The sequence below is a fragment of the Littorina saxatilis genome, linkage group LG8 (genome assembly GCF_037325665.1).
Source record: "Littorina saxatilis isolate snail1 linkage group LG8, US_GU_Lsax_2.0, whole genome shotgun sequence".
NCBI classification, from domain to species: domain Eukaryota; kingdom Metazoa; phylum Mollusca; class Gastropoda; order Littorinimorpha; family Littorinidae; genus Littorina; species Littorina saxatilis.
Genome location: NC_090252.1, coordinates 42,522,677 through 42,541,146, shown reverse-complemented (window position 1 = coordinate 42,541,146; position 18,470 = coordinate 42,522,677). Strand labels below are relative to the sequence as shown.

Genomic DNA, 18,470 nt, shown 5'->3' with positions numbered 1-18,470 from the left:
CAATGAAAACGTTCACCACCACAGATCGGTCTCGGTTTTCATGTTGAATAAGACTTTCATGTTGAATAAGACTTTCATGTTGAATAAGACTTTCATGTTGAATAAGACGTTCATGTTGAATACGACTTTCATGTTGAATAATACTTTCATGTTGAATAAGACTTTCATGTTGAATAAGACTTTCATGTTGAATACGACTTTCATGTTGAATAAGAGCCTCCTTTCACTTTGATAAATATCAGACATCACTAGCGTTGCTACGTCAGTGTACTGAGGACATTTTTTGCTGTTTGGATTTTGTAGATTGACACAGGTGTCACTCACGGAATTATGTGAAAAACATGTCTCCAATCAGCACATGGACTAGCTAGATTGTTGGTATGTGTTTAAGTTCAAATACTTTTTATTCCACATGTAAGCTTGAAGAGAGCTTAAGTAGTGAACATGATTGCTAACAGAAGAAGAACAGTTTCTTTAATGTGAGTTCATGTACACCAAACAGATAAAAGCAACAAGATATGGTTGGTCGTCCTGCTAATCATTCCAGCAGCTGCGGCTCTGTTGATGTTCCTCCTCTACAGGCGGCATCGCTCGAGGTGAGTTTATTCAAAGAAGCCCTGCATGACGCTTCCTCAAAATGTGTTATCAAGCAAACGTGCTTATTTGTGGGCGTTTTTACATTTAGTCAAGTTTTGACTAAATGCTCTAACACAGAGGGGGAATCGAGACGAGGGTCGTGGTGTATGTGTGTGTGTGTGTGTGTGTGTGTGTGTGTGTGTGTGTGTGTGTGTGTGTGTGTTGTGTGTGTGTGTCTGTATGTCTGTCTGTCTGTGCGTGTGTGTGTGTGTAGAGCGATTCAAAGTAAACTACTGGACCGATCTTTATGAAATTGTACATGAGATTTCCTGGGCAGGATATCCCCAGACATTTTTTCATTTTTGGGATAAATGTCTTTGATGACGTAATATCCGGCTTTTTTGTAAAAGTTGAGGCGGCACTGTCACACCCTCATTTTTCAATCAAATTGATTGAAATTTTGGCCAAGCAATCTTCGACAAAGGCCGGACTTTGGTATTGCATTTCAGCTTGGAGGCTTACAAATTAATTAATGACTTTGGTCATTAACAATCTGAAAATTGTAAATAAAATTTTTTTTTATCAAATGATCCAAAATTACGTTCAACTTATTCTTCATCATTTTCTGATTCCAAAAACATATAAATATGTTATATTCGGATTAAAAACAAGCTCTGAAAAATAAAAATATAAAAATTATGAAAAATTAATTTTCCGAAATCGATTTAAAAACAATTCCACCTTATTTCTTGTCGGTTCATGATTCCAAAAACATATAGATATGATATGTTTGGATTAAAACACGCTCAGAAAGTTCAAACGAAGAGAGGTGCAGTAAAGGGTGCTATGCAGCACAGCGAAACCACTACCGTGCTAAACAGGCTCGTCAGTTTCATTGCGTTTTGCACGAACGGCGGACTACGGTCATTGTTAAAAAATGCATTGCATTCAGTTTCATTCTGTGAGTTCCACAGCTTGACTAAATGTAGTATTTTCGCCTTACGCGACTTGGTTTTTTTATCAGGAGGCAGCTGTATGATTTGTTTGTTGACCAACTCTAGCACTTGAAGACAACCATTTATGAAATATATACTTCTGATGTTCAAAAATAAACTCTTAGTACACGATGAATACTAAACAATATACAAGGTATATTGGATGTACAGGAAATAACAGAGTTCGCATAATGAAGGGAGAATCCCACAGCAAGCGCTTTTGAAAGCTGATCACGGCTTCATCTTTTTGAGTACGAAGGTCTTTCAGATGACATTAATGTTTAATTTATGCTTTGTATATGATAAAAACGTAATGTTCATTGAGTAATGGATTTGTTAAAATCAGTGTAGTTTTACCAATGCATACATTTGTGCGTGTTCTTGGTTTATTATATCGGTTTGCAGAAAAAGACAATCACATTCTCACGAGGATACAAGGGTAGAGGTGCCGCTGATTCCAGGCGTGGATTTGCAAGGACCAAAATTTTCACAAATGCCAGACAAAAAGGTGAGTGTTTACTCTCTCGTACATGAATCCCAAAAATGTTAACAAAGGCATATTGCAATTAAGCGAGATTCATCAACAATGTTTAGATAAGTTCATTATTTGTATCATAACTGTTTGTCGGTATATACATACTTAAAAGACCACTGGGTCGACGCACTGTAAACGTAACGTTTTGTGTTGTCGATAATTAAACCTAACATTCTTGCTTTTGTATGACCTCGTACAGGTTTTGTTAGAAAATAGAACGCATGTTGTGAGCGAGCGTAATGCCTTTTTGGATGAGTGTTTATTTAACAACACAGCCATTGAGTACAGAAGTAACTCGCTTTTTTTAAACATTTGATTCAAGCTGGCATTGTTTATGTCAAAGATGTATGTGTTTGGAATGAATGCATTCCCTATGCACAGATGTGTGAGAAAGTAAAGCATAATGTGAATAGGCAGTTTGAATATTGGGCCACCACACTGTTACCACTATGGGAGATAAAAGTAAACTTGCACGAGTTGTCCGCATTGCAAACACCATTCAAGATTTTGAGATCAGAGAGAGAGAGAGAGAGAGAGAGAGAGAGAGAGAGAGAGAGAGAGAGAGAGAGAGAGAGAGAGAGAGAGAGAATTGAATTTTTGAATTTAAATTTATTTTACGAGGGTGACAGAATAAGCAATCTATACATGCTTCTTTTCATCCGGCCCTCGCCCATTGAGGGGTAACAAACAAGAAGAAATAAAACATAAGTTTAACAATAGTACAAATGACATATTTACCATAATTAACATGTCAAGCAACCAATAAGACATTTTAAGATGCATTAGGATTCTTTAGCAATGCTTGAAAATTATATATAACAGGGAAATATGTGTTTGTATAAAAAAAAATATAAAAAAAATCCTTCATGAATTATATATAATCATGTTTTTCAATATAATCAGAGAGTACAGTTATATTTTGCCAGCTGCTTGATAATAGTTTTTATAAGTTTTGTAAAAGAAACAGCATGTAATATTCCTTGAATGATGTTTCATGAATTCGTAATTTAATTATATTTGGAATGGCGTTCCACATAATTGCTCCAGAATATGATAGACTCGACTTGTACAGGTCAATTCTTGGAGTTGGTGTAATTAATTTGTTACATTTTCTATAATGATTTATTTTGAAATTTGAGGCAATGAGTGTAGGGGCATTCCCTGACATAATTCTATGCATCATCACACCCTTGTTATATGCAAATCTATCTTTGATAGGAAGAATTTGCAATCGTTTATAATCAGTCATGGAAAGAGATGTATTTTTTAAAATAATTAATTTAACAGCTCTTCTATGTAAACTGCCCAAGTGTTTCAAAGTATTTGCACTTGCAGAGTCCCACACTGTGGACGCATAGTCAATAGCTGACTGAATATGTGCCTGAAAAAACAGTTTTCTTGTGCGAAGGTCTAGAAAGTGTGTGTGATTTTTGATAACTGAAATATTTTCTTGGATGTGTTTTTACAAAGTGTATCTACATGTTTTGACCAAGACAGGTTATTGTCAATAATTATTCCCAAGACTTTATGGCTATCAACTTCGGTAATATCTTGATTTCGTATTAGCAATGTCGGAAATTTAGATGTTAGATTTTGTCTTTTTTGCCCCGTGGTAAGTAGCATGCATTTAGTTTTATTTGGATTCAGAGAGAGAGAGAGAGAGAGAGAGAGAGAGAGAGAGAGAGAGAGAGAGAGAGAGAGAGAGAGAGAGAGAGAGAGAGAGAGAGAGAGAGAGAGATAGAGGCAGGCCTAAACTAAATAACAAATGCGTAACAGTGTATGCTTGTTTGCGTTCATATAGATTTCTTGAAATTAAGGTGATGAGTTAGTTGTAAGTGTGTGGTAATTGTATCTGGGTATAATGTGTTTGTATCAAGCTCGAGGAGTTCGTGAAAGGTTTCCAGTTGTCAACAGAAGACTGCAAGGATGTGATGCAACATATTGAAAAGGAGATGGACAGTTGTCACACCGACAATGATGTTTACCTTAGACCTCTTCTACAGAACGAAGGTAAGTTGATCTACATACTATGATACTCGATATGTTTCAAGGCATTGCGGAGGGTAATTCCCCTACCCCAAAAAATCAATACTTATGTATGCTTCTAATCAGAAAACACACATTCATATGAATGGTCTGGTTTTGCCTATTTGTAGCTTACATCTTAACGCAGAGTGCAGAGGTTTTAAATAGTTATATTGGTGACGTTTACACTGTATATAGACTATAATCTGTGTGTGCATGGAACATTTGCTTTTAGTTTAAAGTGATTATATCTAACAATAAAACTGTCTCTCATCGCCCCATCTGGTTGGGGGTTGTAATTATGTGACCACACACCAGGAATACCTTAAAATAAACGTTGGAGCGCTGAGTTACTCAAATGGAAAACGGCAGGTTTTTTTAGTAGGAATCCCAGACTGTAATTTGTGTACTACCTTTCGCCCCTGAGTATTGTACCTAGAGATACAGATTTGAAATTGAGCCGAGAGCTACGCTACATAGTTTGTGTTGGGAGTTGAATAGATGACACACTGTAGGTTTGACTTCCTCAATCCAACGGTTTTAATCTGTTTGACGAATGGGTATCTATCAAAACTCAATAAATAATTATGACGACCAGAAGTCCTGACTCCTGACAGGAGAGTTGCGCAAAGCAAACCACTCGCTGATTAAAATTCATACAATTATTAGGCATACTTTTGGAGCAGTTTTGAGCAAATCATTGGAGGTGTTTTTAAATTACATTACAGCGAATGTCCTTTGAACTTTTTAAGGTCCAAATCGTCAGAAAACTTTTCAATATGGCGCTTTAAGTATATTATCTTTAAAGATAGCTGTCCGTTTTAACTGAATTGGTAATAAAAGCATATATCATAGTTGTTGCCATCAACATCAATATCAGCAGCAGTGACAGTGTGTTCATAGCTGCAAACAGTAGGCAAATTATACGCAATTCATTCAGTCATTCTTATACGAATAACATTTGTCAAAATGTGTGTTCTGTCATTAAAATGCTTAATCTAAATAGAACCTGATTTCAAGTCTCTTAGAATGTATTTTACAGTTACGGTGAATGCTGCGTTTCTGGTGGTTGACCTTGGCAGTGGCGATTTAAAGATTCGACTCGTCAAGTTTAAAGCTAACAAGAAAAGTGGTGTATGGTCTGAACACTACCACATACCAGAGTTAACTCGCCGAAGCACAAGCATACAGGTGACTGCATTTTTCAAATTGTTTTTGCACCTCTTTACTTTGGTTAGATTTTTTTTACTAGAGTGAAACTGTAACTGTATGCTGTGATTTGCATTTCTTGTTTCACGTGTTCAGGCTATGTTTTCCCTTTGAAACCTGAATCTGTACTTTTAATTGTGTTTCGTCACTTTTAGACACATGGAAGTAGACTATTGTTGAGTGTTGTAAATATTAGCTACACCACCTGTGGTGAGCAAAGTGCAGGAAACAAATTATGTTTTTAGAATTAAAACAAAAGGTGTTTTGAAGCTGGTTTTCTTTGTCTGTTTCAGCTTTTTGACCTCATTGCAGACTGCGTCAAGAAATTTGTCAAAGACCATGACATGTTGGGCAAGGATTTTCGAGTGGCTTTCGTCTTCTCCTTCCCATGCGAAAATAGACCAGATCTTTCGCAGGCTTACCTCACAAAGTGGACCAAAGAATTTCAGTGCAGTGGATTTGACAACAAGGATCTGAGGGAGCTGCTCCAGAATGCTTTGCCAAAAGACAAAATGGTGATTCCTTCAAACACCCATTTGCATAAGCACACACAATTTCTCTCTCTCTCTCTCTCTCTCTCTCTCTCTCTCTCTCTCTCTCTCTCTCTCTCTCTCTCTCTGCATCTCAAGTTCATTCTCTCTCTCTCTCTCTCTCTCTCTCTCTCTCTCTCTCTCTCTCTCTATTTATCTTTCTATCTATCTATTTATCCATCTCCCTATATCTCTATCACTCTCTCTCTCCACTATCTATATATACATATATCTATCTGTCTATCTATCTTTATCTCTCTCCCTCTCACTCTTTCTTTCTCTCTCTCTCTCTCTCTCTCTCTCTCTCTCTCTCTCTCTATCTGCATCTCTCTCTCTCTCTCTATCTCTTTTTCTATCTATACTAGCGGAAAAAAGTTAAGGACGGTTCACACACGCAATCACAGCAAAAGAACGAATGAACATATCGTACGGAAATTTGGAACACGTTTACTTCAGTCAATGTGCAACGCAACTGCAAAATTTGGGTTTATTTCATCCAGCCGATTCGGTTATTCATGTCCACAAACAGCAGAGGGGTCACAAATAAACATAACAAGTCTTTCATGAGGTCAATAATGGGTGTGTTCGCCACGTTTGCGCTCAAGTTCACCACACCTTGACCGCATAGAGTTCATAAGCTTCGTGAAAAAGGCCTGTGGAATGGCCTGCCACTCCTGTTGGAGCATCTGCAGCAGCAGCTGCAGGTTTCTGGGAGGCTGGTGGTTGGCCCTCACCTGCCTGTCCAGTTCGTCCCATACATGCTCTATGAGGTTCATGTCTGGCGAACAGGCAGGGAAATCCATCCTGACGACCCCGGTTTGCTGGATGTAGTCGTTGACAAGCCTGGCCCTGTGAGGAGTAGCATTGTCATCCTGAAACACGGCGTTTGGGCCAATCTGCTGCAGGGTCGGCAAGACAATAGGGGCGAGAATTTCGTCCCTGTATCGTTGACCAGTGAGATTCCCGACCACATGGTACAGGGGGGTGCGTTGATGAAGGCTGAAGCCCCCCCAAACCATGACAGAGCCCCCGCCGAAGGCCACCCTCTCATGCACTGTGTCGTCTTCATAACGCTCGCCCTCACGCCTCCAGACCTTGCGCCGGCCGTCAGAATGGTACAGGTTGAACCTGGACTCGTCACTGAATAGGACCTGAGCCCAGTCCCGGCGCGTCCATCTCAAGTGGCGGCGACTCCAGGCCAGACGAGCCCGGCGATGAGCCTGTGTCAGCAGGGGACGCACAGCAGGACGACGACTCCGCAGCCGGGCGTCATGCAGGCGGTTGCCGATGGTCCTCTCACTAACGTTGATGTTAGTGGCCTCCCGTAACTGCCCTCTGATGACCTTGCAGGTGGTGGCCCGGTGCTGCAGCGCCTGCCGTTGGATGAAACGATCTTCCCTAGGAGTAGTCTTTTTGGGGCGACCCGACCTGGGGCTCTCCTCGACATTGTTTGTCGTCTGTAACCGTTGATTCAGCCTTACAATGACTGAATGCGATACCCCAAGTTGCCTGGCCACTTCGCACTTGGATACGTCGTCGTGGAGCCAGGCAATTGCTCTTCCTCGGTTGAATGTTGTAAGCTTCCGTCTGGCAGGCATGGTGAGGAGATGGCAGCTCGCAGAAAATCGGCGGCTTATAAAGCCGAATTCGTGATCACAATTCACACTCGAAGGATTTTCCTTGCATGTGCATAACAATTTTGCCATGTTACCTGCCTTATTCTACCCGTGCGCACGCCAAACAACAGCCTACTTTTTGGCGATTTTGCTATTTTAGTCACGTGCTGCAGCTCTGCGCCCGGGAGTCCCGTGCAGTTTTCCTGCTAACACAGCATAACCTACCCATTGGTGTGTAGCATGCGACAGCCATTTGATTTTGCTGACGAAAGAACAGGGTGTTTTAAACAAATGGAAATCAGCGGAGAAATCAGTGGCCCGTCCCTAACTTTTTTCCGCTAGTATATTTATCTTTCTATCTATCTATTTATCCATCTCCCTATATCTCTATCACTCTCTCTCTCACTATATATATATGTATAGGTTACAACACGAGTGGTTTTTTATATGGCTTGTATTTCAGTCAAGACCCAGCGGATGAATATCATCGGGAGACACGAGCCTCTGGCGAGTGTCTCTCGATTGATATTCCCGCTGGGTCTTGACTGAAATACAAGCCATATAAAAAACCACGAGTGTTGTAATCTGTATATCCCATTCTACCATCAAACACAAAGTGTAGACTACTAGCGGCACTGTTGCGATCTGTGCAGGGTAAAACTGTTGCCAGCGAGACTTAGCCCTTTTGCAACCTTAAACTAAGTGACCGTCGCTGAAAAAATAAAACGAATGAGTGCATCGATAAGTACGCGGTAACACTACTTTCAGACCATTTAAAAGCTTTAAGTAAAGGTTCATAAGTTGCAAGAAAGTAATGAAGTCGAATAGAAATTAATTTAGTTGAAGCGCACAATTCTTTTGTTTTGCGTTTCAGGTCGGCAGAACGGGCGAAACGGGTTTGGGACCCATTTGGCTTACTCGATTCAGAATTGATTCCACGTTGTTTTTCTCGAACGTGTGTAATTAGGCTTATTGACAGAGAAGCAAATCTTAGGGAACAAATATGTAGGTTTAGATTTAACCATTTGCTCCCTATTTGAAATGTATCTACGTGATAAACTGTTTTGCGAGTGTGTTTGCATGGATGAACTTAAACTGGTATGGGTGAGAGGAAAACGCGACCGACACGTCTGTCACCGCCGATTGATTGCATTTTGAAGGAATATGACTGGATTACGGAAAAATATGTGGACTTACTGCAGAGCCAGGCAAAAGAGTAGACTTGCTCGCAAAACACGTGAAACAGCCGATGTTTGATAGCTGAAGGCGCACACCGGCAAAACACACTACCGACAGATTCTCAAAAGTCGTCTGCTAACGATGCAAGGGGAGGGTACTCGTGTTTTTGTTTTGGTTCGCTAGCATCTGGTTATCTTGTAAGTTGAATGTTCGTTTTTTTCGACCTGCATTGCTTTCATAATGAAAGAAACTTTTGCTTATTGCATCTCATACATCAGATCAGTTCTGAGATTCATTTTTGCGTGCAACTGATATGGTTTTCTGAGCCGTGCAATACGATTTTAGAACTTCATACAAATGTGTCACATTGTTCGGCGCGAGCGAGGTCAAAGGTCGGGAGGAAAGTAGTCCTTTGCCCAAATCGGAATCTGCACTATCATATATTTTTTGGAGTCCATGATGTATTTATTGAGCTATAAAAATACAACATATATACCCATACTGAAGTAACAGAGACAAAGAAGGGAGGTCATGGGATATATATATATATATATATATATATATATATATATATATATATATATCTATTTATCTGTCTATCTTTATCTCGTTATCTCTGTCCCTCTCACTCTTTCTCTCTCTCTCTCTCTCTCTCTCTCTCTCTCTCTCTCTCTCTCTCTCTCTCTCTCTCTCTCTCTCTCTCTCTCTCTCTCTCTCAATCTATATATGCATACATCTATCTATAAATGTCACACACCATGAATTTTTGGTAATTGCTTTTAAGTCGCAACGTTAAACTGCTAGTTTAATCTTAAACAGACACACATTTCAAACAGAAGACACTCGGTCAACTTAAGATAACAGAACGTTCATCATATAGTTTCTATGTTTCATCTTATAGCTATATCATGTGCCTTTTGTGTATGAAATGTGCTTACCTTAATGATACATTGGTCGGTATTCTGAATGTTCTGTATTGTATTACAGAAATGTTAAATTACTTAACCAGCTGATGTTGCTGTTTAAGTAATAATAATAATAATTGTCAGTAAGTACTGGTGTCACATGACTGATGTGAACCAGTTCATTGGCTAATGGCGATGCGCTAAAACTGTTAGCGCACTCTTGGAGTGCGCTAACTTTTCCACAGAGCGTATTCTTACGCCCTTTACCTAAGCAAGACTGTGCTCTCATCCTCAGAATTAATTACTGACATGTAGCTTATATTTTCCACAATACCAAATGACCATAAATTCCCTGCTTCTCAATTAAAGCAGAAGTGGGTTTTTTTTCTGACAGATTGCATGTGCCTGTGCCACAGTGCGGCTGCCACTGATCTAAAAATACAAGCCGCTGTGTTTCATCTAATTCTCGCCGACTTGCATTCTAGATTCTTCTCATCGTGTTAGTGGCATGTAGCTTATCATCCACATTACCAAATGATGAGTTAATATAAAATTCCCACCCGCTAGCAGAAAACATTTAAGTGTTATTCCGATAACGTACCAGCTAGACCAGTTTGGAAGACTGACTCGATCGACTCTGTCATACGTAGCCGCACTGACTACACTGAAATACGACTGCATCAGTTCAGTAAATGAATGGTTTCCGAATTATTATTTCAAGGCAAGAACAATCATAATCGAAAACGTGTAGGGTTCAGAACGTTCTTACCATTATAAGACTTATTACCAGCGTGCCTCGTGCGTGCAGACTCAGTCAGTGCAGACTGCATGCAGTGGTTTGATTGCCCTAGCAGACGACATAAACCCCGCTCAGCAAATTAACATGTTTGCAAATGTGAACGAAAAAACGATGGGGATATAATACGTGTAGGGTTCAGAGCATTCTTACCGTTCATATTTAGTATCAGACTCCCCGATGAGTGAAGATACAACACGAGAAATATGCCACATTTGTTTTGAAAATGTGCGAACCGTCGAGTCCCGCGGCTTCGAGTCAATTCAAGGGGAGTCACTCCGCACAGTCAATCCGTCGAAGCTCGACTGGAGGTTTCGAATCGCAAATAATGAAGAGCACAGCCCTTTCTCCGAGTTCAAATGAGGTCTCTCTGAAAGATCATCACTGTTCAGATTAACGCTACACTGGAATTTACCAACAGAAATTAAAATGCGTGTGACGAAAGCACGACACACTTGAGACACCCCACACAAAAGTAGATCTTTACTGTACACGACCTGACCACACAGTTGTGCCTATTCAAATGCGCGTTGCAAAATGTGCGCTTGGAATCTTCTTTTTTCTATGGCGGTACTGACAATATCGTTATTGAAACAATCCCAGTGCACTAAGGGATTTATAGAGCAAATCTCGAAAATAATTATTGAACTCAGCGCTATGCGCTTCGTTCAATAATGAATTTTCTCGATTTGCTCTATAAATCCCTTAGTGCACTGGGATGTCTCAATAACTTAAATAATAAGAAGAACATTTATATAGCGCTAAATCAAAAACTTTCGTTAAAAAGGCTTGCTCTAAGCGCTTGACATCTAAACTAAAACGTCATTCACACTCTTTGCAATGATGTACAAGAACTTCATGTCACACTCTTTCATTCAGTATAGCACCATTCACACAGTTGTTATTCTGTACAAGACAATAAGTTAGTCTAACATTTAGAATGTTCATAAGATGAAAACAAGAGAAAACCAGACTGATTAAAACAACTGCTTAGTACTAACAAAGCATGAATCTTAATGATAGTTAATGATGTACAAAGTCCAACCTACTTAGCGTTTTTTCCTGGTATAATGTTCTGCACAGTCATGCGTCCTGGATGTGAAGATTGTTGTTAACGATGCTGTCGGTGCACTAGTCTCTGCTGCTTATGATGACCCCAGCTGCAAGCTTTCCCTCGTCGTGGGTAACGGATTTTACAGCTGTTACATCAACGAACAGGGGGGCAAAGGAACGTACACGGTAACAATGTAACGTCTTGTAAGATATATATATGTTTCTATTTTGACTGCCAGTGTGCGCAAACTCAATGATGGTCATGATAACAAATGCAATAGCTAAGTAAATTATAAGGAATTGCAGAGTACTCACAGTATGTCCCCGAATATTGCTTTACAAACAAAACTGAATCTGATGAATACAGTGATTCGATCTTCTCTCTTAAAACCTAAAAGCACCCTTGCTTCTTTGTTGTACAAGTTCTGGAACGTTTACTGTCAATGTTTATCTGTGATTAATGTTTGGAGCATAATTTCTGTAATGTGTATTTTCATTTTCATTTTCTCATTTGGAATACACCTGCTTACAATAACAACTAAGCAGATTGCTTTGGTTAGGTATATATGTCTTTAGATTGAGGAAGTTGAGACTGCAATACAGCATTAGCCGATCGCTGGTAACTATAGTAGCAACGATTTTCGTTCAATTGATAGATACTTGAATTGCCAAGCAAACACACAAACAATTCATTGACATACTTGATAATGAACTAGCTGGACATAAACACGGGCAAAGGTCAACACACTAGAAACTTAATTAAGCTTTGCTGTTTGTGCGTTGCAATCAAGTCAACTGATTCTCGTATAAGAAGAATCATGGACAGGATAATATGTTGTGTATTTAGTAAATGTATCCTTTGCTGCAGGAATTCGTAAAGGCGGAAATGGGGGCACTAAGTGTGAGCGAAACTCTTGCCGGTTTTATAACCGAATACGACAAAGAGCTCGACCAGTTTTCGTTGGACCCGGGTGGACAGATGTATGGGTATTATCTTTCTTATTTTAATTATGGGTACTGTGACCATAGCTACGCCTCGTTTATTGAATCGCAATTACCCATTTAGAGCAGGTAGTTTTATGTTACTATCTTAACGGACTTTTTGTGATACGCTTTTCCTACTTACGCAGGTATCAACTGAGTTCGATTACATCGCATTGGAAGTGTCAGCATCAATTTTGATAGGCTACACAACCACGACAATAACAACAACAGGGTCTACGGACTGCTTTCAAAATGTTACATGTGTAACCGAGAGCCAATGCACAACACGCACTCGGTTACACATGCAAAACGTACTTTGATTGTTGTTATGGGGAATTAAAGCTTTTGTGAGTGCGTGGGTACGTGTGCTTGGAAGTTGCACAGTTTACTGGAAGTATTTGTTTTTAAAGAAACTATCACAAGTAAGTCTGCGGGCTTGTATAAATCAAATTCATGATTTTGACACATAAAAACATTAAGTATTGCAAGTAATATCAAAGGCTGATCATTGTTACATTGTTGATATATATGAATGTCTGTTTTAAGTAATTTTATGTTTATTTTCAAAAGTTAATATAACTCGTATACTATTTTGGTTTCTGACACCTTTGTGCAATTTAGCATGTCGAGAATGATTGCCTCATTGCTTGTGTATTTCAGTCTGGAGAAGATGGTCAGTATAATGTACCTTGGGGAGATTTTGAGGCTGGTCCTTGTAAAACTGTCAAATGAAGGCCTGCTGTTCATCGGCAATTTTGACACTTCCAAGTTAAAGGAGAGAGGAAGTATTGATGCCGACGATGTCTCCCTGATAGAGAGGTGAGAATGAATCTTGTCGTTTGTTAAAAACACTCCCTTCTTATGAAATCAATCAAAGAAACCACCACAGGTTTACCACATAGAATAACAAAAATATCCTTGGATAGTGACACACACTAACAAACACACACAAACACGCACACACACACACACACACACACACACACACACATACACACACACACACGCACACACACACACACAACAAATCAACAATTGACTGCATTCTGTGCAGCGTGAGAATTCGTATCTGAATATATTTGACTGATTGAGGTACCTCTTAGTTCAGAAATGTAATCAGAGAAACATGTTTCATAATCTGCTAATTAAGACAGCAACAAGGCTATAGTGTTTACATTTAGTCTAGTTTTGACTAGAAGATCTAACATAGACCAGGAATCGAGACGAGGGTAGTGGTGTATGAATGTGTGTGTGTGTGTGTGTGTGTGTGTGTGTGTGTGTGTGTGTGTGTGTGTGTGTGTGTGTGTGCGTGCGTGCGTGTGTGTGTGTGTGTGTGCGTGTGTGTGTGTGTGTGTGTGTGTGTGTGTGTGTGTGTGTGTTTGTGCCCGATTTCAGAAGTGTAGACGGGATTTCATAGTCGATCTTCTAGTTTTGGACCGACATGTTGACTAGATTGTTCGATAACGCTTGACGTCGAAGTAATCTTATCTGAAATGCACATGCATGTAAAATATGTGAAGGGTTTCACGGAGCTTTACATCACAGTTTAAAGAAGGCATGTTTAAGATGTGCATAGTTTAAATAAGCATTAAATCTAAGTAATAATAATAATAATCAAAATAAGTTATTGCAATCTTCTACAATACAAATGAAGTAATTTCAAGCTAAGTTGGACAGAAATCGATCATAGTCCGTGTATTTTGCACATTTCAAAGTTAAAAGGGATCCAAATCCCTATGACGAGAGCGGCAATAATATATTCTGTTAGCTTATTGACATCATCATTGAAGTTGTTTCAATTCTTTGTGTGCTTGTGGATAATGACGATTTTCAATTCAATTCAATTCAATTCAATTCAATAACATTGTATTGTCTGAATGTAACAAACATACATTTTATTGATTACAAAAGCTATATGTGTTTTTGTTTTTTTCAGCGACAAGACTGAACATCACTATTTCACAAGTTTTGTGTTGGGGAAGTTAAAACTGCAAGATTGCTCGGATGAGGACTTAAGGATTGTTCGTTACGTTTGTGGAATCGTCTCAGAACGTGGAGCTTTTCTTGCTGCTGCCGGTACGCTATAACTTGGTTACTGTGGATATTGAATTCTTACATAATTGGGTGTTGCTGATTACATGTGCGCATTAACGTAGTAAAACACATGCACTAGCAAATAAGGAGCAGCGCTGCGTTAAAATGGAATTAAAACGATAAATATGTATATTAACAATCGTAAGTTAACGGTCAAGCAAGTAGACATTCACACACAAATCAGTAAGCAAACTAGCATAGGAAAAACACTTGTTTGTCATATTTTGCCAATCTGTAGGCGAATTGTAAAGTTGATCACCAACAACTAGTGTTTTTATTTTGTTGTCAAATGTAAGGCCGACCTTCACAAATAAAAGACAGAGAATTAAACACTTGCGAGATGTATACCGTTTAATTGTAAATTACAACTTTTAGAAACACAACCAAATGAAGCAAGACAAAATAGTCTGAACGGTCTAAAGAAAAATTAAAGCATAACAGTTATGCTGGTAAAAATCGATTATGTAAATCAGCCAAGGACGCATTTTTTTTTAAAGTTCAATGTTACCTAATTCTAACACAAATGCATGACCCATGACCATTATCACGAGTAGTATTTACCTGTACCACATAATAAACTGTCTACTTTAATGTTGTCTATGTAATAAAGTAATATATACTGAACAGTCTGCTATACCCTACGGGCTAGGATAATGTATGTTACAATATACAGGGCCAAACAGATTCATGCAAATTGTCAATGTTTTATTTTTAGTAAAATGTCACAAATTCAGACTTCAGGTCAAATGCATAATTGAGTACTCATGCCTTATCAGGATGCACATTCTGTACGGTGTATGTATGTTTCTGTGCAGGTCTGGCAGCACTAATCAATCGCATGAACACGCCTGATATGACAATCGCAGCTGACGGTCCGTCTCTGAACATCTATCATCCTCGCTTCTATGGCTTGATGCAAGCAAAGACCGAAGAGTTGGTTAAACCAGGAACCAAGGTGAGCAATATATATTATTGTTTGTCTTGTTAGAAAACAAGATTCTGCTTCAGTCTGATCTATTTCGGATTGGTCGTTGTCGACCATGGTTGGATGCCCTGTCTTTCACAATAAGCAACTTGCATCGATTTTGTCATTATAAAAAAACGACGTAAAGGTAGTCATGATTTTGATAACAATTCATTCAGTCAAATAAAGTTGTGTGTGCTGTTAAACCTTGACCGTGAAACACATTCACACTTCTGGCATTATACTTGTCCATTTTCTGGTCACACGTACATTATCAACGGATATTTATGCCACTTCAATCGTTTCCGTTGTAAATCATTTAAGGAATGTATTTTCTCCGCACACATTTGAGCAAAACACAAAGGCATAAATACAAACTTGCGGTTCCAAACAAATTATCTTGAGTGCGCGTTTTTGTTTCTCATGTTGCAGTTCAAAATCGTATGTTCGCAAAATGGAAGTGCCATCGGTGCCGCACTTGCAGCAGAAGCTCGTCAACGACAGCCACCAGTCCCTAGTGCGACAGTCGCACGTGCAGGGCGCAAGGCCCGCCCATGGAAAATTAATTAAAAATGGAAAATAAGATCAGTGCATCGATGTGCGCCCAACTTTTGTCGCGGTTTGGTCTCACATACGCGACGCATTGAACATTATTTAAAAATGGAAAATAAGACCAGTGTGTCGTTGTGGGCCCAATCTTTGTCGCGGTTTGGTACAGTGCAACCCCCGTTTAAAGACCCTCCAGTTTAAGACTTCCTCCCTTTTAAAACCTTAGTTTGTAAGATGTTCTGTTCAAATCCCCTGTAGATTTACCCCCATTTTAAGACTCCTCCTTTTTAAGACCTGATTTTCTCAGATTTGTGCAGATCATAAAAGGGGGGTACCACTGTAGAAGCTAGCGAGTTGACAACGAATACACAGCGTGTGCCTGGCGTTGGTCCAGCGCGCTCTGTGCGTGTCTGGCGTCCTTCTGGCGTGTGCATGCATGCGTGGAGCTCTGCGCACATTTTTTTGCATGCACCACAAATGACAACGAATGCATAGCGTTGGTCCAGCGCGCTCGACGAACAAGTGACGAATATTGACGCACACCTAGGGAACGACAACGAACTTGCCAAAATTACGAATGTGTACGTCCGTGGGCCGTGCGTCGTGTATGTGTGACTGGCGCATTAGTATGCGTGTGTCACTCACAGTCAATAAAAGCGACCGGTAGGTTTTAAAACGTTCCCTAAAACAATGTGTGGTTTTTCTGTTCAATATCTGTGTTTTGTGTAGCTTTATCGTTTTATCAATACGGGATAATGGATGTCCATCCTGATTTCGTCGTTCTATATATGTGTGTATGTAAGCTACACAACGGTAACATAGATGACGGGCGCTTGCATTTCACCTCAGAGCCAGGATTCACCGGAAGGTCCTGCAAATATTTGTGTTGTAGTATTCTGCTGTGGCTGAAAGTCATATTAACATTTGGAGTATTTATGTGTTTCTCTTTTGCGATACAAATCCGGTAACGTAGATGACGGTTATAGAACCCCCAATTCTATTTTGGTTTTTCTTATAGTTGCCTCTTCGTTGGATGCAGGCGCTCGTTAGTAGTAATCAAAGCCCTGTACATACACTAAGCATGTTTCTCGTGAGTAAAATGGCCCCCAAAATAGGATCAAATTGTGTTCCCGAAAGAAGTCTTTGCGCCTCTTTCCCTGGACATTTTTGTTTTAGCCAATATGTCCACGCACAATGACTTCCTCATGCACAAAAAAATGACTGCAGCAACAGCACTGGCGGCGGACACATTCAAATGATAGTGCATGTGATCAGAAAGAGCTTGTATATATTTGTTTACTATGTTTACGTTCTTCAGAAGTACACCCGGATAGTAACGTAGATGACGTATTGGCAATATTTATTGCACTCAGAAATAGGAGATACAAGTAATTCACACGTATGGATGTGCCGCAGTAAGCTCAACAGTTTACCTTTAACATCTTTTGGTATTAGCTGCAGGACCCCCAGACAACGACAAACTGAAATGGTCACTACTTATATTGACATTGTGCGTGCGTGTGTTTGTGTGCGTGTGTGTGTTGGCATTGTCATTATTTTCTTTGCGATGGACTGTTCCCTTCTGTGTACATTGCAATTGATGGAAGTTTTAAAACGTTTAGTGACACTTGCATTTTAGTTCCATTAGTTTTATTCTATACTATCATCTTGGATTATAGGTATGTATTTCGTTATATAGGCTTACGTTGTTGGTTTGTTTATATGCTGACGTTTCCTATGTATGTTATAGAGAAATGAGAGTTTTGCTTTCATGAAAATGATGGTTATATATGCAAAACTACGACAAATCAACAGACAGAGAGAGAGAGAGAGAGAGAGAGAGAGAGAGAGAGAGAGAGAGAGAGAGAGAGAGAGAGACATAGTGATATATATATATATATATATATATATATATATATATATATATATCAACAGAAAGAGAGAGAGAGAGAGAGCGAGAGAGAGAGATCAACAGAGAGAGAGAGAGATCAACAGAGAGAAAGAGAGAGCTTTGAGTGTGATGGGTGACATGAACGTACAATAGAGAGTTTAAAGCAAGACCGGCAAGTTTACGTGGGGAATGATTGAACTGCATGCGCTTGTGTAGGAAAAGTGAGGTGACCGGCGCTCAGAGTGAATCCTCCGGACACAAGGATTACAACTGTAAGCGTGCGACTTGTTTTGAATCCTCAATTGTTAAACATGTATTGTACTAATGAATGATTAAAAAAACCAATGGCCTTTAGGTTCTTTATGTTCAGGTCTAGAATGATGTATGCGCAAGTGCAAAACTGCGAGTGGAAATGTTGTATTTCAGAATTTAGCATAACTACATATATAATTCTGTAAACAGATGATAAGACCACATAGAAGAAGAAAAAACACACTAAATGAGTTTTTTTTTAACTCTACACCGAACATATTATCATTAGTTGCTAAATGTTGTCCATCACCGATGAT

The 18,470-nt window shown here is 39.4% G+C and overlaps 1 protein-coding gene across 1 annotated transcript in view; it reads left to right on the top strand.

The window, feature by feature from the left end:
• Nucleotides 1-18,251, top strand: part of LOC138973584 (hexokinase type 2-like) — an 18,821-nt gene extending 570 nt beyond the window's left edge. Inside the window, exons 2-12 of the mRNA XM_070346293.1 lie at nucleotides 503-596; nucleotides 1,977-2,079; nucleotides 3,984-4,116; nucleotides 5,174-5,322; nucleotides 5,634-5,855; nucleotides 11,450-11,605; nucleotides 12,288-12,400; nucleotides 13,064-13,222; nucleotides 14,340-14,479; nucleotides 15,313-15,452; nucleotides 15,894-18,251. Of these exons, the coding sequence (XP_070202394.1) occupies nucleotides 565-596; nucleotides 1,977-2,079; nucleotides 3,984-4,116; nucleotides 5,174-5,322; nucleotides 5,634-5,855; nucleotides 11,450-11,605; nucleotides 12,288-12,400; nucleotides 13,064-13,222; nucleotides 14,340-14,479; nucleotides 15,313-15,452; nucleotides 15,894-16,031 (1,485 nt within the window). The 5' untranslated portion in view covers nucleotides 503-564 and the 3' untranslated portion in view covers nucleotides 16,032-18,251. The remainder of the gene's footprint in view (nucleotides 1-502; nucleotides 597-1,976; nucleotides 2,080-3,983; nucleotides 4,117-5,173; nucleotides 5,323-5,633; nucleotides 5,856-11,449; nucleotides 11,606-12,287; nucleotides 12,401-13,063; nucleotides 13,223-14,339; nucleotides 14,480-15,312; nucleotides 15,453-15,893) is intronic.
• Nucleotides 18,252-18,470: the final 219 nt, after the last annotated feature.